This window comes from Ornithorhynchus anatinus, chromosome 13 (genome assembly GCF_004115215.2).
Source record: "Ornithorhynchus anatinus isolate Pmale09 chromosome 13, mOrnAna1.pri.v4, whole genome shotgun sequence".
Classification (NCBI taxonomy): Eukaryota; Metazoa; Chordata; class Mammalia; order Monotremata; family Ornithorhynchidae; genus Ornithorhynchus; species Ornithorhynchus anatinus.
The window spans coordinates 26,050,190-26,069,854 of record NC_041740.1 but is presented as its reverse complement, the minus strand read 5'-3'; the positions used below and the strand labels follow the sequence as shown (position 1 = coordinate 26,069,854).

The following is a 19,665-nucleotide window of genomic DNA, read 5'->3' as shown; positions in this document are numbered from 1 at the left end:
CTTCAAAGATCCAGGGCAACATTTTCTGGGAATATCATGAATAAATCCCTCAAAGACTACAGACTACAAGTAGGCAGTCAACCTCAACAGTTAACTCCAAGGGAAGAGTTTCTTTCGTTTAAACTTCTGTAAAATCAGACTCAGTGATGGTTCAAAAAATGTGAGGCAGGGTGGTCTTGTGGATATAACATGGGCTTAGGAGTCAGAGGACCTGGGTTCTAATCTCAACTCCACCACTTGTCTGCCACATGACCTTGAGCAAGTCACTTCACTTGTCTGTACCTCAATTACCTCATCTGTAAAATGTGGATTAAGATTGTGAGTTCTATGTGGGACAGGGACTGTGTCAATCCAGATTATCTTGTATTCATTCATTCAATCGCATTTATTGAGTGCTTACTGTGTGCAGAGCACTGTACTATACAGTGCAGAGCACTGTAGAGAAGCAGTGTGGCTCACTGGAAACAGCACGGGCTTTGAAGTCAGAGGTCATGGGTTCGAATCCCGGCTCGGCCACTTGTCAGCTGTGTGACTTTGGGCAAGTCACAACTTCTCGGTGCCTCAGTTACCTCATCTGTAAAATGGGGATTAAGACTGTGAGCCCCACGTGGGACAACCTGATTCCCTTGTGTCTCCCCCAGCGCTTAGAACAGTGCTCGGCACATAGTAAGCGCTTAACAAATACCAACATCATTATTATTATTATTATTACTAAATGCTTGGAATGTACAATTCAGCAACAGATAGAGGCAATCCCTGTCCAACAACAGGCTCAAAGTCTAAAAGGGGGAATCTTGTATCTGCCTCAATGTTTAGTACAGTGCCTGGCACATAGAAAGCATTGAACAAATACCTCTAAAAACAAACAAACCTGAAAGGCACCAAAGTCACAAATAACTTAGAAACAGAACTAGAAAAATCTAAGAATGCAACCTCTAATAACCTCTAATAAGCATATCACTATACATGATATGGGACATGCTTTCTTTCAACAACTTCTCCAACTTGTCTCCAAGCAGTGTATACAGTTCTCCTTTGCCCTACTGAAGTAATGTCTCATCTCCCCCACAAGACTGCAAACTCCTTGAAGGCAGGGAGCACAGGTTTTGTTTCTGTTGTCTTCCCCCAAGTGTTTAGTAGAGTGCCCCACACATCATTCAAGAGAAGCAACCTGGTGTAGTGACTACAGCACAGGCCTGGGAATCAAAAGGTCATGGGTTCTAATCCCGACCGCCACTTTTCTGCTGTGTCACTTTGGGCAAGTCACTTCACTATGCCTCAGTTACCTCATCTACAAAATGGGGATTAAGACTGTGAACCCCACATGGCACAGGGACTGTTTCTAACCTGATTTGCTTGAATCCACCCAGCACTTGGAGTACAGTGACTGGCACATCGTAAGCACTTAAATACCACTATTATTATTATTACCATAAGTGCTCAAAAAATCTAAGTGATTGATTTCATTGACATTATATGGTCCCGAAAACTTGGTCTTTCACATTAGGGATTATGATTACAGAATCTTTTGTCAGGAACAATGCATAAATCTTGGTCTTGAGACTTTAGGATGGAGAACTTGCGTGAAAGAATGGATTGGAGTGCTTCTGGTCTGTCCAGCCCCATTCGGACTCTCATCCCCGCTGGTCATTTTCCCACAGGGGCTCAGAGGGCAACAAGCAAGTAGGTTGGTGTAGGTGCAGTACTTTGTGAAGTTTCTGGATCTAGATCTCACCAAGCCCCCATTCTAGACTGTGAGTCCATTATGGGGAGGGACTGTCTCTATTTGTTGCTGAACTGTACTTTTCAAGTGCTTAGTACAGTGCTCTGCACACAGTAAGCACTCAATAAATATGCCTGAATGAATGATTGGTTGAACAAAAGGATATGGATAAAAGTGGCCTGGAAGAACTTTGGGATTGGGAAGCAAGGGGTCAGAGAATGATCCGGAGGTAGGGAGTTAGGAGTGGCCAGGAAATGTGGTCTGTGATCAGTTCTCCTACTGGCCTCCTTGCTTTCTTCCCTCAAGCTCCCCTGTGAAAATTCTCTCCAAGCTCCCTTTCCTGTCACCCCACCATGGCTCCCTCCTTTCATTTTCACTCATCATGGGGCCCTTACACTAGTGTTTCCTTATAACATTTTATATTTTCTATTGTAAAAATAAAATCATAAGCAATTTAACTTTAGGAGGACTGAAAACATCAGGAACCCCAATATGGCTACCATTCTAAAATACTTTATTTAAAAAAAAAAAAGTTAAGTGGTTACTATGTGCCAAGCACTGAACTAAGTGCTGGTACAGATATAAGGAAAACAGGTCCCACATGGGGCTCACAGTCTAAGTAGAAGGGAGAACAGGTACGGAATCCCCATTTTGCAGATGAGAGAACTGAGGCACAAAAAAGTTTGCTCAGGGTCATATAGCAGGTAAGTGGCAGAGCAGAGATTAGAACCCAGGTTCTTTGACTGCCAAATCCTGGATCTTTCCACTACTGTGTAACCTGATTTACTTGTATCCACTCCAGCGCTTAGTACAGTGCCTAGCACATACTAAGCACCTAACAAATACCACAATTATTATTACGGTACTTACTGTGGCATTATCGTGGCCACGCCACTTCGCTGTTTTCTGTTAAATCATATAGTTCTTGAATTACTTTATTAAGTACTAATGACAACACAGATTTTCTATATTCAAATCAGCAGCAGATGGTATACAATAAAATATTTTGGGGAAAAACAGTGGAGGTTTCTGATAATTCCATGCAATTCACCTATAATCAGGGCTCAAAATCAGGCACTTACCACTTAACTGCTGGTGAGTGTGCTTCTAAACCGAAAAATAGGGCCAGAAAATAGAATGACTTAGTTTTGTTTTTTATAGTTATACAGTGCCTGGACTCAAAAGAGGAACACACACAGAATTCATGGTTAAGTGTTTTGTGATGTGCCTAACTACTATAATGAGGACCCAATGCTGGCAATTGTTATATTGCTCTCTCCCAAGCGCTTAGTACAGTGCTTTGCACACAGTAAGCACTCAATAAATACTACTGAATGAATGAATGAGTGAACTGGGTCAAGATATGTATCAGAGGAGGATCTAGAGAAGGGTGAGGGAGGGGTCAGTGGTCAAAGGAGAAAAGGGAATCAAAATTTGGAAGCTAGAACCATGTAGGGCTAAAATCTGAGAAAAGTCAAAGGATGTTTTTTCTACCATGTCAACATCTTTGAAATATACAGAGATTGGGTAAAGTCTGCTCACAACACTCAGTCAACCAATCAATCGGTCAATGATATTTATTGAGCACTTACTGTGTGCAGAGCATTGTACTTAGTGTTTGGGAAAGTATCATTCAATACAGTTAGTAAATCACCCTGCAATGGAAAAACTCACAATAATCAATTTTTGCCTGAACCAACATGATGGTCCAGAATCGGGTTGGTTAAGGCTTTTCAAAAACAGAGGCTTTTGGTAAGATCATAAGAAAAATACTCTAAAATCAAACAATCAGTGATATTTATTGAAGTGTTCAACGTGTGCAGAGCACTGTACTAAATGCTTGGGAGAATAGAATATAAGAGAGTTGGTAGACACTTTCCCTGCCCACAAAGAGCTTACAGTCTGGAGCAGGGAGACAGATATTGACATAAATAAATTACAGTAATGTACATAAGTGCATATGGCACCATAAGAAAAAAATAGCACAACTTTCATCTTTCGCTAGATATATATTGCATAGATCTGATTATCAGTTCCTCATTTGCCTTTTAAGCCTCACTGGCCCATGGGGATAAAACTATGACCATGGGTAGCATCACCTTGTAACAAGTACATTATATACTCAAATCAGCACCGCCCACGTCTTTGTCCTCCCTTAAACGTCCTGATGAATAAAAGGAAAGCTGCTGCATCAAGAAAAAAAGAGTTATCAAACACAGTGGACAATGGCAGCTCCAAAAGTAAGCCCCTCTAAACTGTAAACTCTTTATGGGTAGGGAATATGTCTGTTTATTGTTATATTGTACTCTCCTAAGCACTCTGCACACAGCACTCTGCACACAGTAGCTGCTCAATAAATATGACTGAAGAGCCACTAAAGTCTGAGCTGCTTCCTGCCCAACTGCTTAAGGCAGCAACGGTATCAAACTTGACTCCTCACCAATCATGTTACAGGAGTCGTCACTTTACTAACTTTTCCTTCACCAAAGTCCTTTTTGTCTGCTCTAAGTCTGCCTCATCGCTGGCCCCTTACCCACGTTCTCCCTCTGGCCTTGAACTCTCTCCCCCTTTATATCTGACAGGCCACCAATTTCCCCACCGTCAAAGCCCTAATTCAATAATAACTGTAGTATCTGTTAAGCACTCACTATGTGCCACAAACTACTAAGCACTGGGGTGGACACAAGCAAATAGGGTTGGGCGCAATCCCTGTCCCATGTGGGGCTCATAGTCTCAATCCCCATTTTACAGATGGGGTAACTGGACACAGAGAAGTGAAGTTGCTTGCCCAAGGTCACAGAGCAGACAAGTGGCAGAGCCGGCATTGGAACCCATTACCTCCTGATTCACAGGCCCGTGCTCTATCCACTACACCATTCTCATATCTCCTCCAAGGACTGCCCTAAATCCTCGCTCCTATTCACCCTCCCTTCCGTGTCACCTATGTACTTGAGTCTATATGCCTCAAGCATTTGACATTCACCTCACCCCCACAGCACTCATATATATTGTAGCTCTTGTGGGCAGGGATCCTGACTGGTAACTCTGGTATGGTACTCTTCCAAGTGCTAGCTCGCTGTCGGCAGGAGACGTTTCTCTTATATCATACTCTCTCAAGTGCTTAGTACACTGTTCTGCACCTGGTAAGCACTCAATAAATATGACTGACTGGCTCTGTGCATAATAGGCACTCAAATAAATATCAATGATGGTGAGCGATACACACACACACACACACACACACAAACTTACGCTTTGCCAATTTCTCCTATCTGTAATCTGTTTTAATGCCTGTCTCCCCCTCTAGACTACAAGCTCCTTATGGTCAGGGCTCTTAACTATCAACTCTAGTGGACTGTAATAATAATAATAATGATGATGATGATGGTATTTGTTGAGTGCTTACTGTATGCCAAGTACTGTTCTAAGCACTAAGCCAGATACAAGATAATCAGGTCAAACAGTCCCTGTCTTACATGTGGCTAACAGTCTAAAGTAGGAGGGAGAAATGATAGTGAATCCCCATTTTATAGATGCGGAAACAGAGGGACACTGAAGTTCAATATCATGCCCAAGGTCACAAAGTAGGATAGATAGTGGTGAAGTCAGGATTAGAACCCAGGACTCTGGACTCTCAGATCCATGCTCTTTCCTGCTGCATCACCCAAGCATCTAGTCCAGTGCTCTACAGATAGTGCTCAATAAATAAGATTGGTTCCCTAAAAACAGGAGGTATTGACAATCTACTACCTTAGCTGGCTTGATAGATCATAAACTAGGATATAAATATGAGGGAAAAGAAAACACGAGGCAAAATAAAATATATTTACAAAATTAAAACTATCCTAGGGATCGGCAAAGGTTGCCTAGAGATTTAGAGATTTATTTGCACCTGCAAATAAAATGTCAATGAAATTATCTGATTAACTCAGACTACTTTGAAGTTGCACCTATTCTTATCATTTTTGTCTCTCTGAATCCATCTTGGAGAATGAAATAATACAACAGCAGTCATCTGCTCATGTAAAAGCTCATGAAATAAAGGCGGTGTAACACATGCTAATTTAACATCCTGCTTAACAGCATTTCAAAGCGTTCACTGTGTACTTGTGAGTCTATACTAAGAGGCAAACTAGTAAAAAGTTGACGCCGTGGTGCTCATATGCTTACATAACTACGAAGGTTAATTTTAACCTGCCAATAGCAACCTAGCACCTAATTCCACCACCATGATGCTTGTTACTGTATTTATATTTAAACTGCATGACATTTGGAGGATAATTGGCAAGTATATAAATCCTCAAAAAATATAGCCCTATTTTAAACTCATTCACCATGGAAAGAAACAGGTTAGAGAATAGTTTCCAGCTTTTCTCAAAATACTTTTTCCATTCCCAGAATGTTACAAGTAGCTTACTCACTAAAGGTGGCTCAAAGCTATTTAAATAAGACTTCAACAGTTCAATGGTGACAATGTCTATTTTATTATCTAAATAGTCAGGAAGCTATGAACTTGGGTTTGAAAATAATAGTTACCTTATAAAAAAGCCTGAATGAAATAAAATGAAGAACCATCAATTTAAGTTCCACCAAGCCATCACCACCTTAATTTTGCCTCTAGCTTATTTTTTTTTTCCTTAGCCAAACAGAAATCCTAGTATGGAGATGGAATCTAGTTGTTCCTAATGGCAGATAATAGATATGTGGCACACACCCTTCCTATTCTTCTGGTGGTCATAATTAAGCTCATCATTTATCATGTATTACCTGACACAGATCCCTTAAGTCAAACATGGAAATAGTGTGGTATTTGGAAATTTACCTGCCAACTCCAAATAGATCTGCCGCCACTGAACTCCTCTTCCTTTCTACAAGTGTGTGTCGGGAAAGCTGGGGATTGAGAAGCATTGACTCCAGAGCATTGCCTCTCTCCGATATTTGAGGAAATAAGAGATTACTTTTTGAACCATATAATTGTAACCAGAAATAGCCATAGGCAGGGGGAGGAGGAGAATGAGGACAAGGAGCAGAAGGGTGAAACTAAGACCAAGTAGGTGGGGTTTTCATTAAGACTGCCAGGGGCCAACACAGGAAAAATAGAAGGGTCAAAACACAACAGAGGTGAGAGGGATTTAACTCATTTTGTACCTACTGAATACAGCACTTGGTAAAATGCAGTAAAAGAGAAGCAGTATCAAGTGCCCTCTTACCTTCCTCTTCTTTTCTTTCTTAACCTTTTTTCCTGCTTCTTTTACTACTAGATTTTTTTCCTACCTAGTAGGCCCTCTGCTTTAGCATGGCAAGAATTATGTTCAAAAGTGGGGCAATTATGCAAGGAAATGTAATATTAAGCACTTGTTAGATGTCATGCACTGACTGAGTGCTGGTGTAGAAAAAAGATCGATTATGACAGTCCCTGTTCCTAAGGATTTCAAATTACTTATTTTGATGGCAGTCTTCCCCCTTTTGGACTTAAAGTCCAGTGTGGGCAGGAATTGTCTCTATTGCTGAATAGTACTTCCAAGCACTTATTACAGTGCTCTGTACACAATAAGCGCTCAATAAATATGATTGAATGAATGGATGAACTTAGTACCTAAGGGGCTGTAAAGCAAAGATAGATTTAAAATCCCGCCAACTCCTCAAGCTCAGTAGTCCAAAACTGAATTCCTCATCTTCCCTACCAAATCCCTTCCTCCAGCTAATTTTCACATCCCACATGACAACTGCACCATTCTGCCCATCTCTGAAACCTACTTTCTTGGCATGATCTTTGACCCACAGGTTTCCCCAACCATTTTACGCAGGAGGGGTAGGAGAATTAGCCCACCTTGCTCTTCGATTTAAAGAATTACAGGAGGAGCCAAAGTGGTGGGTTACCCCTTTTGCCTCTTTATAGTTGTGTGCTGCAGAGGATGGAATTTCTTGGGCACGAGTGGAAGCTGATTGTGGGCTGGGGCCCTCGTGGCACAAAGTGGGACTGGCCTGGGCTGTGATTCAACCTGGCACAAATCTGGCTGGTCTTTTCTTGGTGTGAGCAGGAGGTAAGTGCAAGGCTGGGGTCTCTGAGGCATGAACCTGGTCTCACAGAGATGTCTCAGGGAGGGCTCACAGGTGGTCCTATTGGTCATGTGATCAGCGGAGGAGGGAAGGCAAGCAGAAGGGGGCAAAGACAGTCACCTGCATCCAGTCCCATTACCCAGTGAGGCCCAGTGATGAGGTGACAGCGAAGAAGATGCTCCCTTCTTTAGCACTTTTTGCTTCTGCTTTCCTTCTCCCCTTCCCCTCTCTTCCTACATCTTCCATTCGTTCCCTTCCTGCCTCCTTATCTTCCTTTTCTGTTCACCCCGCCCTCCCCACCCCAACTTCCAGCAACCCCTCCAAAGTTCACTCTCACACTCTCTGATGTCAATCTTTCATGAAATCCGATCTACTTTTCCTACAAAAAATTTTTAGGGCCCACCCCTACCTCTTCCTCCAAACAACCAACACACTAGTCCAGGTACTAGCCATAACTTGAGAAGCGGCATGGCCTAGTGGAAAGAGCACAGGCCTGGGCACCAGAGGACCTGAGTTCTAATCTCGCCTCTACATGTCTGCAGGGTGACCTTGGGCAAGCCACTTTCTTCTCTAAACCTCAGTTACCTCATCTGGAAAATAGGTATGGAGAATGTGAACCCCATGTGAGCCATGGACTATGTCCAACCTGATTAGCTTGTATCTACCCCAGATCTTATCACAGTGCCTGGTTCATAGTAAGCGCTTAACAATATCATTAAAAACAAAAACAAAAAAACCTTCCCATAACTACAGTCTCCCCATCTCCAGTCCATATTTCATTCTGTTGCCTAGATCATATTTTTAAAATGTCATTTTGCACACATCTCTTCACTCATAACCTTCAAAAGGTGCCCATTCCTCTCAGCATCAAGCAGAATCACCTGACCACTGGCTTTATAGTGCTCAATTATAATAATAATGATGGTATTTGTTAAGTGTTTATTATTTATCAAGCACTATTCTAAGAGCTTAGGTAGATACAAGACAATCAGGTTATTCACAGCCCCTGCCCCATGTGGGGCTCACACTCTTAATTCCCATTTTACAGATGAGTTAACTGAGGCACAGAGAAGTGAAGTGACTTATCCAAGGTCACACAGCCAAGAAGTGGTAGAGCCAGGATTAGAACCTAGGTCCTTCTGACTCCCAGGCCCATGCTCTATCCACTATGCCATGCTGATTCCCTCCTACTTCCTCTCCTCTCCCACTCTACCCCAGCTCACCCAGCTTTTTCCTCTCAAACTAACCTACTCGCTGTGCCTTTCTCATTGCTCTGACCACTGACCTCTCACTTTACTACATACTCCTCCAACCTGATACTCTCCCCTCCTTCAAATCTATCAGATCATGGCTCTCAACCATCTTCAGAACCCTTCTGAAATCACATCTCTTCCAGGAGGTCTAGCAGCTTAATTTGATCTCCCCTGCTTATATCTCCCAAACTGCTATATCAGCACTCTTGCGACACCTAAGCATTTAAGTCCTTCCATACTATGGATGTGCATGTGTGTGCATCATACCCTATTATTTAGCCATTAAATCATCCACATAGAACCTTTTCCTCTTTCCTCCAGTCTATAATTTATTTTCATGTCTGCATCCCCGGCTAAATTGAAAGCTCTTTTGAGGGCAAGGTTCTGCTCTACTAATTCCAATGTATTATTGTCATCCTTGTCCTTCAGTTTTGTTTGCCTTTCCTTAAGTGTCTGTTGCCAACCCTTTCCTCCTTATTCTTAGATTGTGAGCCTCTTGGGGGGGCCAGTGATTGTATCTATTGCTCATCCATATGTCTCTTTTCTACAGCTTAGTACAGTCTTTGCACATACTAAGTGCTTCATAAATACTATTACTACTACCCAGCCCCACAGTAATTCAATATTCCTAAACTCTATTTCTAATATCCATAATCTATTTTAACGTCTGGCTCCCCTCTAGACGGTAAACTTCTTGTCGGCAGGGCTCATGCCTACTAGTGCTATTGTACTGTACTTTTCCAACAGCTTAGTACAGTGCTCTGCACTCAGTGCTCACTAAATACCATTGATTTGCTGATGTCCAAGCATTTAGGACAGTGCTCGATACAAAGTAGGGGTTCAATAAATGCCACTGATTAATAACTGAAATTTTTCCCCGTATGTAGAGAAAGCTCTTTGCTTCAGAAACTGTCTTATTCATATTGGCAAAACCTACTTCAGAAGAGTGTTGAAGTTGTTAGCATTTATGAAGTCATTATACAAATACTAAACATTTCAGAATTTTGTACTCTCTTAAGTTTCTTTGAATTTACTACTTTTATTAGATACCTATACTTTTGCCAAATAAGTTTTAATGCCAGTTATTTCAATGGTTTCTGTTATTCTCCTTATAGCTCTTCACAAAGTACATCCCAGCCCTCATCATAATAGAGGGGATGAAAATGGAAAAGCAGCATGGCCTAGTGGATAGAGCCCGGGCCTGGAAGTCATAGGACCTGGGTCCTAATCCTGGCTCCTCCATTTGTCTCCTGTGTGACCTTGGGCAAATCACTTAACATTCAGGTTTCCCCACCCCTCAAAAATAACTGTTTCCAAACAGAAACCCTTTACCATCAGCTTTAAGGCACTCAATCATCTTGAACCCTCCTACTTCACCTTGCCACTCTCCTACTACACCCCACCCTGCACACTTTCTTCCTCTCATGCCAACCTACTCACTGTACTTCAATCTCGTCTATCTCACTGCCGACCTCTAGCCCAGGACCTGCCTCTGGCCTGGAAGGTCCTCCCTCTTCATGTCCCACAGACAGTTACTTTCCCCATCTTCAAAGCCTTATTGAAGGCACTTCTCCTCCAAGAGGCCTTCCCCGACTAAGCCCTCATTTCTGCTTTTCCTACTCCTTTCTGAGTCACCCTGATTTGCTCCCCTCAGTCTCACACCACTTATATACATATCCTTAATTTATTTATTTATATGTCCGTCTCCCCCTCTACACTGTGAGCTCAGTGAGGGCAGGGAATGTGTCCCCCTACTCTGCTGGATTCTCCTCCTCAAGTGCTTAGTACAGTGCTCTGAATAGTGTAAGTTCAATAAATAAGACTGATTGATCCTTTGTGTCTCAGAGTTGCCTTCGAGTTACCTCATCTATAACTGGGGATTAAGGCTGTGAGCCTCAAGTGGGACATGGACTGTGTCCAACCTGATTAGCTTAGAGATTTACTCCAGTGCTTAGTACAATTTCTGGCATATAGTAAGAACTTAAATACCAATTACAAAAAAAGGAAAAAAGAAGTAGGTGAATGCCTGTTAGGGCTAGCCCATCAGCAGTGAGGTTTCTGTTTGAATTATAACCTGGGTCATTTCACGTAGTTGTCAGGCTCAGCAAAAATCCTAAAAATAGCTAGCCAACATGGATGGCGAAGACCTCAGTGGCTACTAAGGCATTCACCCTGGAAAATGCCTTGAGGGTCTAGATGACCCAGCTAGCACCGACATTAGATTGCAGTCACTTTATAAGCCGGTTTCGTACATAAGATTTTTCACAAGGTGATGCGCCCTCAGCCTCGTCCTTTCTAATTGTGCCCATTGCCCAACTGATCATAGTCATAGAGATTTGCACGCCTGTTGTCTCATTCCCCTCGGGGGGAACGTGACTGTCAGGGCTGAGACGGCGGGTGTGCAAACCCCTGTGACTATAATCAGTTCCTTTATATGGGTTCTCGGTCCAAAGTCGTGACTGAGCCAAGATGCTTTAGTCATTTGTGACAACAGGATTATCATCTTTTACATCTGGGAGATTCCAACACAAGTCTCTTCGAAGTTTGTCAATCTTGCCTGCTCTCTGCCCGAAGGGTACTACTTAGGGAACAAACCAAGGTGTGTTCTCGTTTCCTCTTTCCCTATCCTCAATCCCAACAAGGGCTGGGTGTGCTGTTTCTATAGTCACTCAGACATTCCTGGTTCCACAGTGAAGCAGTGCTGAGCTGTAACTTCAGAGCATTCTTCTCCCATGCCCTTCCCCTTTGCTTTCCTTCAAAAACAGAATTCTTGAGAAGTAGACAGAACATGGGCCTGGGAGCCAGAAGGATCAACTTCTAATCCCGGCTCCACCACCTGTCTGCTGGGTAATTTGAGGCAAGTCACTTCACTTCTCTGGGCCTAGGTTTCCTCATCTGTATAAATGGGATTAAGAATATGATCCCCATGTAACAATAATAATAATGTTGGTATTTGTTAAGCGCTTACTATGTGCAGAGCACTGTTCTAAGCGCTGGGGTAAACACAGGGGAATCAGGTTGTCCCACGTGGGGCTCACAGTCTTAATCCCCATTTTACAGATGAGGGAACTGAGGCACAGAGAAGTTAAGTGACTTGCCCACAGTCACACAGCTGACAAGTGGCAGAGCTGGGATTCGAACTCATGAGCCCTGACTCCAAAGCCCGTGCTCTTTCCACTGCGCCACGCTGCTTCTCCACAGTGGGACATGGACTGTGTCCAACCTGATTGGCTTGTATCTACCCCAGCACAAAGTACAGTGCCTGGAACATAGGCAGTGCTTAACAAATATCAGCACCTTCCTCCCTTCCCCTCCCCCCAAAATCCTTTAAATCCCTATGTGGTATTTCTCTGATTTAAGGTTTTTCCAATCTTCATAAGTAGAAATAAATTAAGAGTCAATGATTAATTTATTGTGCTACCCTTCTCAGCCCATGGCACTTGTGCATGAATCTGGCGTTTATTTATAATAATGTCTGTTCTCCCCTCTAAACTGTAAGCTCATTGTGAGCAAGAAAACTGTCCACTAACTCCAATATTGGACTCTTCCAAGGGTTTAGTACAGTGCTCTATACACAGTAAATGCTCAACCAATTTGATTGACTGAACTACATGTAATCTCAAACTAAGGTGTTTTTCTGCAGAAATAAAAGGGGTTGGGGGGGGGGGGTGCGTGTGTTTAACATTATCCTTTGCATTCAAAGGCAACACCACAAGATGAAATTCAGCCAAGGATGTGCAAGTGTTAATGAAAAGTTCACCATGGGACCCAAGGGCCCAGTATATTTTGCACACAAAATGGCTCTCCCTAGTGTTACATTTGAAAACCGGTATAACCTTTTAGGAAAGAACAAAGATGTGCAAAAGCTATATATTCCCACCTGTTGAAAGTTGAGATACTATCCAACTTTCTTTTGGATTTTTTTCAATCCAAATTTTACAGCGACACATTATAATTAGTACAAAGGAAGTAGCTGTAATTGAGTTAATGTTTCAAAGGCAAACTTCAGAGAATAGATTAAAAATAAGTCATGGCACTTGTTACACACTATGTGCCAAGCACTGTTCTAAGCTTTGGGGTAGATATAAGATAACCAGGTCGGACACAATCCCTATGCTACTTGGAACTCGTAGTCTAAGTAAGAAGGAGGAGGATTTAATCTCCACTTTACAGATGAGGAAATTGAGGTACAGAGAAGCTAAGGGACTCACTCAAGGTGACACAACAGGTGGGGGAAAGGCTGAGAATAGAACCCAGGTCCTCTGTCCCCCAAGCTCCTGCTCTTCCCACTAGGACACACTGCTTCTGCAGAGTATGGTGTATTTAGAAAAACCCGAAGTGGAAGGATTGTGAAGGGGGAACAACATAAAAACAGCCCTAATACTACATAATAAGTTATTTCACAAAGAACTCCACCTTTTAAAAAAGCTGTTTAAATGTCAAACCCTCCCCATCATCAGTATTCACCTTAAACAAATGTCACACTGTATCAGTGTACCACTATACCCTCAAAGTCTTGTGATTCCAATGGAAATGATCAATATTTCAAGAGACATTTATAATTTATATCCAAGTAGGCTTGACCATTCTCTAAAACCAAAACCTTAAAAAACAGTGTTTCATTTACATGTGTTTTTCTTCCCTGAAGGGAAAGAATATGACATGTTTATCAATAATGCATAAATGGAACACACATTTGCAGCCTCAATTCAATGAACAATATGAGATTGTTAAAATTTAGTTATCAATTCTAAGCTGCTTCGTGGGAAGTAGCATATTCCTTAACAAGCATATAAAGAAATTCTAGGTACCAAAAATATGAATACCATTAGTGTATGACACAATTTATGGGGAAAAAAGTCTGTTGCATATTTCATGCTTTGAAATGTATTCAAATCCTAGTATTCCAGAATGATGAAGCTGAAGTTTTCCCTTTGTCTAAAACCTTTAATGCCCCTCAGAATTTTAATGTCTGTCTCCCCAGCTAGATTATAAACATGTCTGGGGGAGGGATAATGTCTACTAATTCTAATGTGTTCTCCCAACAATTAGTATGGAGTTCCACATAGTACATGCCGAAAAAAAAGCTTTTGGGCAAGATTGAATGATTGTTCTACTGACTGAAAGACTGATCTTCACCTATTCCTGTTCCATTTATCTGGGAATGAGGGGTGATCCATTAGGGGCTTAGGAAGTAGAGTGGCCTAGTGGAAAGAGCACAGGCCTGGGAGTCAGAGTACCTGGGTTCTAAATTCTGGCTCCGCCATTTGTCTGCTATGTGACCTTGAGCAAGTTACTTTACTATTTCCTCCTACTTAGACGGTAAACCCCTTGTGGAATAGGGACTGTATCCAACCTGATTATCTAATAATCTTCCCCAGTGCTTAGAAGGGTGATTTGCTAGCACACAGCAAATGCTTAATAAATACCATAATAATTATTATTACTGCTGATGTAAAATTTGATTCTCTCATGTTTAATACACTCATTTTCACTTCAGTAAAATAGAACTGGATTGGACAGCGGGGGGGTGGGGGTGGGGGTGGCTAGGAGACTGAAATTGTGAATTTCAGTTTCTAAAAACAACATTTAAAAAAAATTTACCAAATGCTTGATTCCGATACATAGCAACAGGATGGAGTTACTGTAAATTACTGCAGTCACATTATCAAGTGTTAGATAATGGAATGCTATTTTTAAAAGAGTATTTTATATATTTCTATTATGTCATCAATAAAAATACCAAAAACCAAGTAAAGCATAAGACCAGTAAAAATATTTTTCAATTCTTTAGAACTTTTCAGTTCCTCTTTTTAAAAATGAAGCAAAAACCCAGGCACCATTTTAGGGAATAGCTAAACAGATGAAAAAATTCTTCTGCTCAAAGGAGATAATCCCTACCCCAAACATGTTCACAATCTAGCTGAGGAGACAGGTGGCACAGAAGTACTGAGGTGGCATTCAGGAGGATATCATTCAATGATATCTGTTCAGTGCTTATGGGTGCAGAGCACTGTACTAAGTGGTTGGGAGAATACAGTACAGGAGTGTTGGTAGACACATTCTCTGCCCACAAAGAGCTTAAAGTCTAGAACGATGACTCAGGAAGAACAAAGGCTAACTGGGGAATGTCTCCTGAAGGAGGTAGAATTTCAGACGGGCTTTCAAGATGGGGATAATTATGGTCTGGTGGTTCTAAAGGGCTAGGGACACTTCAAAGCAGGAGGTGGAAGAAAGAAAACAAGGAACAAGTAGTTTAGCTGGACATGAAAAATAGATCATGAGCTGGGGCTTAATGGGAGAAAAGAGTGAATAAATGGGAGGCAGCTGGTGGAGCACCTTAAAGGCAGTGATCAGGAGTTTCTTCTTATTGCTGACAAGTTTTTGATGAATAGAAAGGCATGTGACAAACAACATCTTAGAAAGAGAAGGAGTGTGGCTTAAGTGGAAAGAGAACAGGCCTGGGAATTAGAGCACCTGGGTTCTAATCCCAGCTCCCTCAATGTGACCTTGGGCAAGTCACAACTTCTCTGTGCCTCCATTACCTCATTTGTAAATTGGGGGTTTAGACTGTGATCCCCATCTGGGACATGGATTGTGTCCAAACTGATTAGTTTATATCTACCCCAGTGCCTAGTACAATATCTGGCACACTTAAAGATCATTAAAAAAAAATTATGAGGGCAGTAGAACAATGTATTTATTGACTGGAAATGAGAGAGACTGGAAGCAGTGAGAAGAGTAAGGGAGCTGAAATACTAGTCTAGTTGAGTTTTTATGAATTGTCAAGGCGGGCAGGTGGCCTGTTAGATGGAGGGGAAGGAGCGAAACTGGAAAAGAATCGGCAGGATTTAGTGACAAGTCAAATATGAAAGCAGAAAGAGAGTCAAGAATACTATTGGGTTTGCAGACTTCTAAAACAGGAAGGATGTGGGTGCTGTCAACTGTTAGGTGAAGGAGAGGATTTGGGAGGGAAGATGAGGAGTTCAGCTTTAGATATATTGAGCTTTTGAAGCTGGCAGGCCACCCACAGATATGTGTCTTAGAGAAATGTGAATCTGTAGAGGAGGTGAGAGTTGAGGGCTAGCAAAGAGAAATTTGAGAATTATTAGCATAGAAGTGAAAATTGAAGCAGAATGTCCTAGTGGATAAAGCACAGGCCTGGGAGTCAGAAGGGTTTGAGTTCTAATTCCACCTCTATTCTCTGCTGTGGAAACTTGGGCAAATGACTGTTCCTCAGTTGCTTTATCTGTAAAATGGGGATTGAGACTGTGAGCCCCATCTGGGACATGGACTGTGTCCAACCTGATAAGCCTGTATCTAACCCAGCGCAGAGCACAATGCCTGGCATATAATAAGCATTTAACAAACAGCATTTAAAAAATGCTGAAGCCAAGGAGTAGATGGAGCTCCCCAAGGGAGTGAGTGTAAAGTGGGGCTACATGGGGATCCAGAACATAGCCAGGAGAGACACCCACAGTTAAGGGATGAGAAGAAGAAGAGCTAGTGGAAGACTGATAAGGAGCAGCCCAAGAAATAAGAGGAGAATCAGCAGAGAACTGTAACGGTTAAAATCAACGTTAGATGTTTTCAGAAGAGATTGGTCAACTCTATGAAATTTTTTTACCAACTGAATCTGGCTAGACTGCATTGGATCGTCCTGTATTTTCAAAAACATCCCTAGAAAATTCATAAATAGTTATGCAGTAAAATTTTACACATAATGCATTTGAGTCTTTCTAGGGCTATACGTTTTTAGGAATATTTTTAGAGGCATCTGTCTTAGTATTTCATTTCTGGATGGGTACTAAAGCCAATTACTGGTCTATTCTTTATAATTGCAAGCAAGTCTACCAAAATATTTGAAAAGCAGTTTATTTCCAAATAATTTTTCTAGGATCCCCTGGCTTCTATAGAAGTTTGTGTTTTGTTGTTGAAATTGCTTTCTGCTATCTTATTCTTTATATTTAACCTTTAAGAAATATATGAATTGTAGATTTCACTTATATTGCCATAGATTAAGAATGTCAGGAATGTGAATTAGCTTATTTTTCAAAACCTTAATGGCAGAAAGGCTGATGAACTCTGAAGAAACGTTGGTGGGGACTAAATAATCTCAACTCCACAAACTCTGTCTAGATACTGTAAACATATTTTTAATTGAAATTTTCCCTCCTATTAAATCCCAGGTCTTGTTACAAATGGTCTTTTCTCTTTTATTCTGCTTTGTTGCAAACACTATAGCAAGTTTATTTTGGTAGACAGAATAATTTAGAGATCAACTGCATTGGTTGGCCTGCATATTAAACAGTTAATTTCATGCTTCGGAGTGAGTTCTTCACTTGCAAAGATTTAGATGGAATTTTCCCCTGAATTATCACCAATTTGAACCCTGTGGAGAAAGGTGAGTGGTTTTATATCTTGCTCTCTCACCTTCCTTAGACTACCAGTGGCTTTATTTCTGGCTTTCTACCTTCCTTGAACAATGTTTGGCCTACAGTAAGCCCTTAACAAATACTATTATTATTACCACTTTTACCATCTTCAGACTGGGCACTAACTGCTTAATTTTTAAGATTTCTTTCCTCTAATATATGTGGAGTGTAGCCAATGCCAATCAGTGACAGCTTCTTACTGTCTTACTGGTTTTTCACCTTTGAAGAACTGAATTCTCCATACTACTGTAACAAGCAGATCTGCAGTTACCCTACCCAAACTGACCAAGGAAAATCACTATCACAATATTTTAATTAATGATGATTTCTAAGATGATTTCTATTGTTAAATTATAAATTATTGGTGAAATTATCTACAAGAAAATGACTTGGAAAGCAATACATTATTTGCTTTAGGTAAGCACTACAATGCTCACAACGATATGAAACCAGACATACCTATTGACAACATACTATGGAACTAAATGGCTCATAAAGCGAGTCAGAAAAAATTGGAATGACTATCTTGTGGGTTTCCCTCACCTTTAAAATAGCTTTTAAATCACCATTTGCTTTCATTCCCCAACTAAAGAATCTTGAAAAACAATCATTCTTCAAAAACCTTTCGGCCATTAGATTATCTTCTTACATGAAAGGACTTTGCTTTCTATTGCATGAATGAAAGATTTACATAGAACATCACAAACATCAGTAAATTAGAGCAGTTCTGAACTTAAGAACTCCACTTAAAATAGGAGAAACCTAAATCAAAAGTTAACATTCTATTCACTTTTCAAAATAGATCATTTGGGTATCTTAGACATACTCTTCATTAACCGAAAGAATTATCCCCTGCAAAACTGTATTTAAAAAAAGATATGAAGGGAAGCTAAGAATTTCTAATTCATCAACATCAACACTTTCATATTTCATTTGTGGTCTTGGGGAAGTCTCCTGTATGTTTATTTAACCTAAAAGAACTAAAAACTTCTAAGTTAAGAAGAATGAAAGTTCTTTTTCGATTTGCAAGAGATAGCGATTAATTTAGGATTTATGCAAAGATAAGCTTTTCCTGGGCTCTCTCAACTACACTGGTTGTATTAGCTAGGGAAACGTACCACTTAGAGAATACTACTTTTGTGCTGAATACACTATGGTCAACAAAGATTAAACCAAAAAAAGTTTAGGATCTTAGGGGTTCAAACAAGGTGGGGTACACACAACTTTCAGCCTCTCAGAAGTACAATCAGCCCACAAGAAATGAAATTGAACTTAGCAGTTAAAAGTATATTTTGAAATTGACTTTTTAAAATTACTTCAGAAAATAAACCAAAATACAGTAAATAGTAAAACCCTCTCAGAAAGCAAATGGAAAAAAGCTAATAATGGATAAACTTGAATTTTTTTTTTACTTCAAAGCTTTCTGGTTTGTTTTCTTCCTTTTTCAATATTTATTATAGCTATTTGGCTTACCTTTTTTTGATACCAGACTATAGCATCTGTTACTTTGGACGCCATTTATTCCACTGCAATCACACGTTAGTCATTTTAGGCTGTACAAGAGAGAGACGGACACAACATTACTTCCACCTTCCAACAGAAGACTGAACAACATGCATACATAATGCTCTGATTACTTCCCGAGCAAGGGTGATGACCATACTTACATTACAACCTTACTCATTACTATTTTAGCAACAGGTTCTCTTAGGTAAACACAAATCAGTTGCTATAACAGAGGGTTCTGACTCCACATAATAACAGGATTCTTCTTTCAAAATACATTGCCATTCTATATTAAATAAACCTCACCGTAAGGTTAGTTATATGTTTTCATAGTTCAGTAAGTTACCCTCATATGTTCTCTTAAATTTATAAATTATACTAAGAATATAGTCTATCGATACACTGTCTCACACTAAGTAGCAAATTTTTCAGAGGCAGAAAAATTCTCAACTATTTACTTAACACTAGAGCAAATTGGTAACGCCTGCCCAAACTGTTGCTAAACAATGACTAAAGCTCACATTTTACGGAATTTAAAAAAAAAAAGGGGAAAGGGCAGTCGAACTAATAACTTGACAAAAATATCACTGAATTGACATTATTGAAGATACTTTTCAGCTGCCACCACATTATAACTGACACAGAATAAGCAGCAACACAAAGTTTATTCCTCTTTTCAGAGTACAGA

The 19,665-nt window shown here is 40.6% G+C and overlaps 1 protein-coding gene across 5 annotated transcripts in view; it reads right to left on the bottom strand.

The window, feature by feature from the left end:
* PHTF2 (putative homeodomain transcription factor 2) overlaps positions 1–19,665 on the bottom strand; it is a 104,718-nt gene that overhangs the window by 71,543 nt on the left and 13,510 nt on the right. For 4 of the 5 annotated variants that reach the window (XM_007670961.3, XM_007670962.3, XM_029077680.2 and 1 more), the window contains exon 2: positions 18,945–19,024. In XM_007670961.3, coding sequence (XP_007669151.1) covers positions 18,945–18,989 — 45 coding nt within the window. In that variant the 5' untranslated portion in view covers positions 18,990–19,024. Of the gene's footprint in view, positions 1–18,944; positions 19,025–19,138; positions 19,238–19,665 lie in introns of those variants that run through there. The other variant, XM_029077678.2, reaches the window with a different exon arrangement.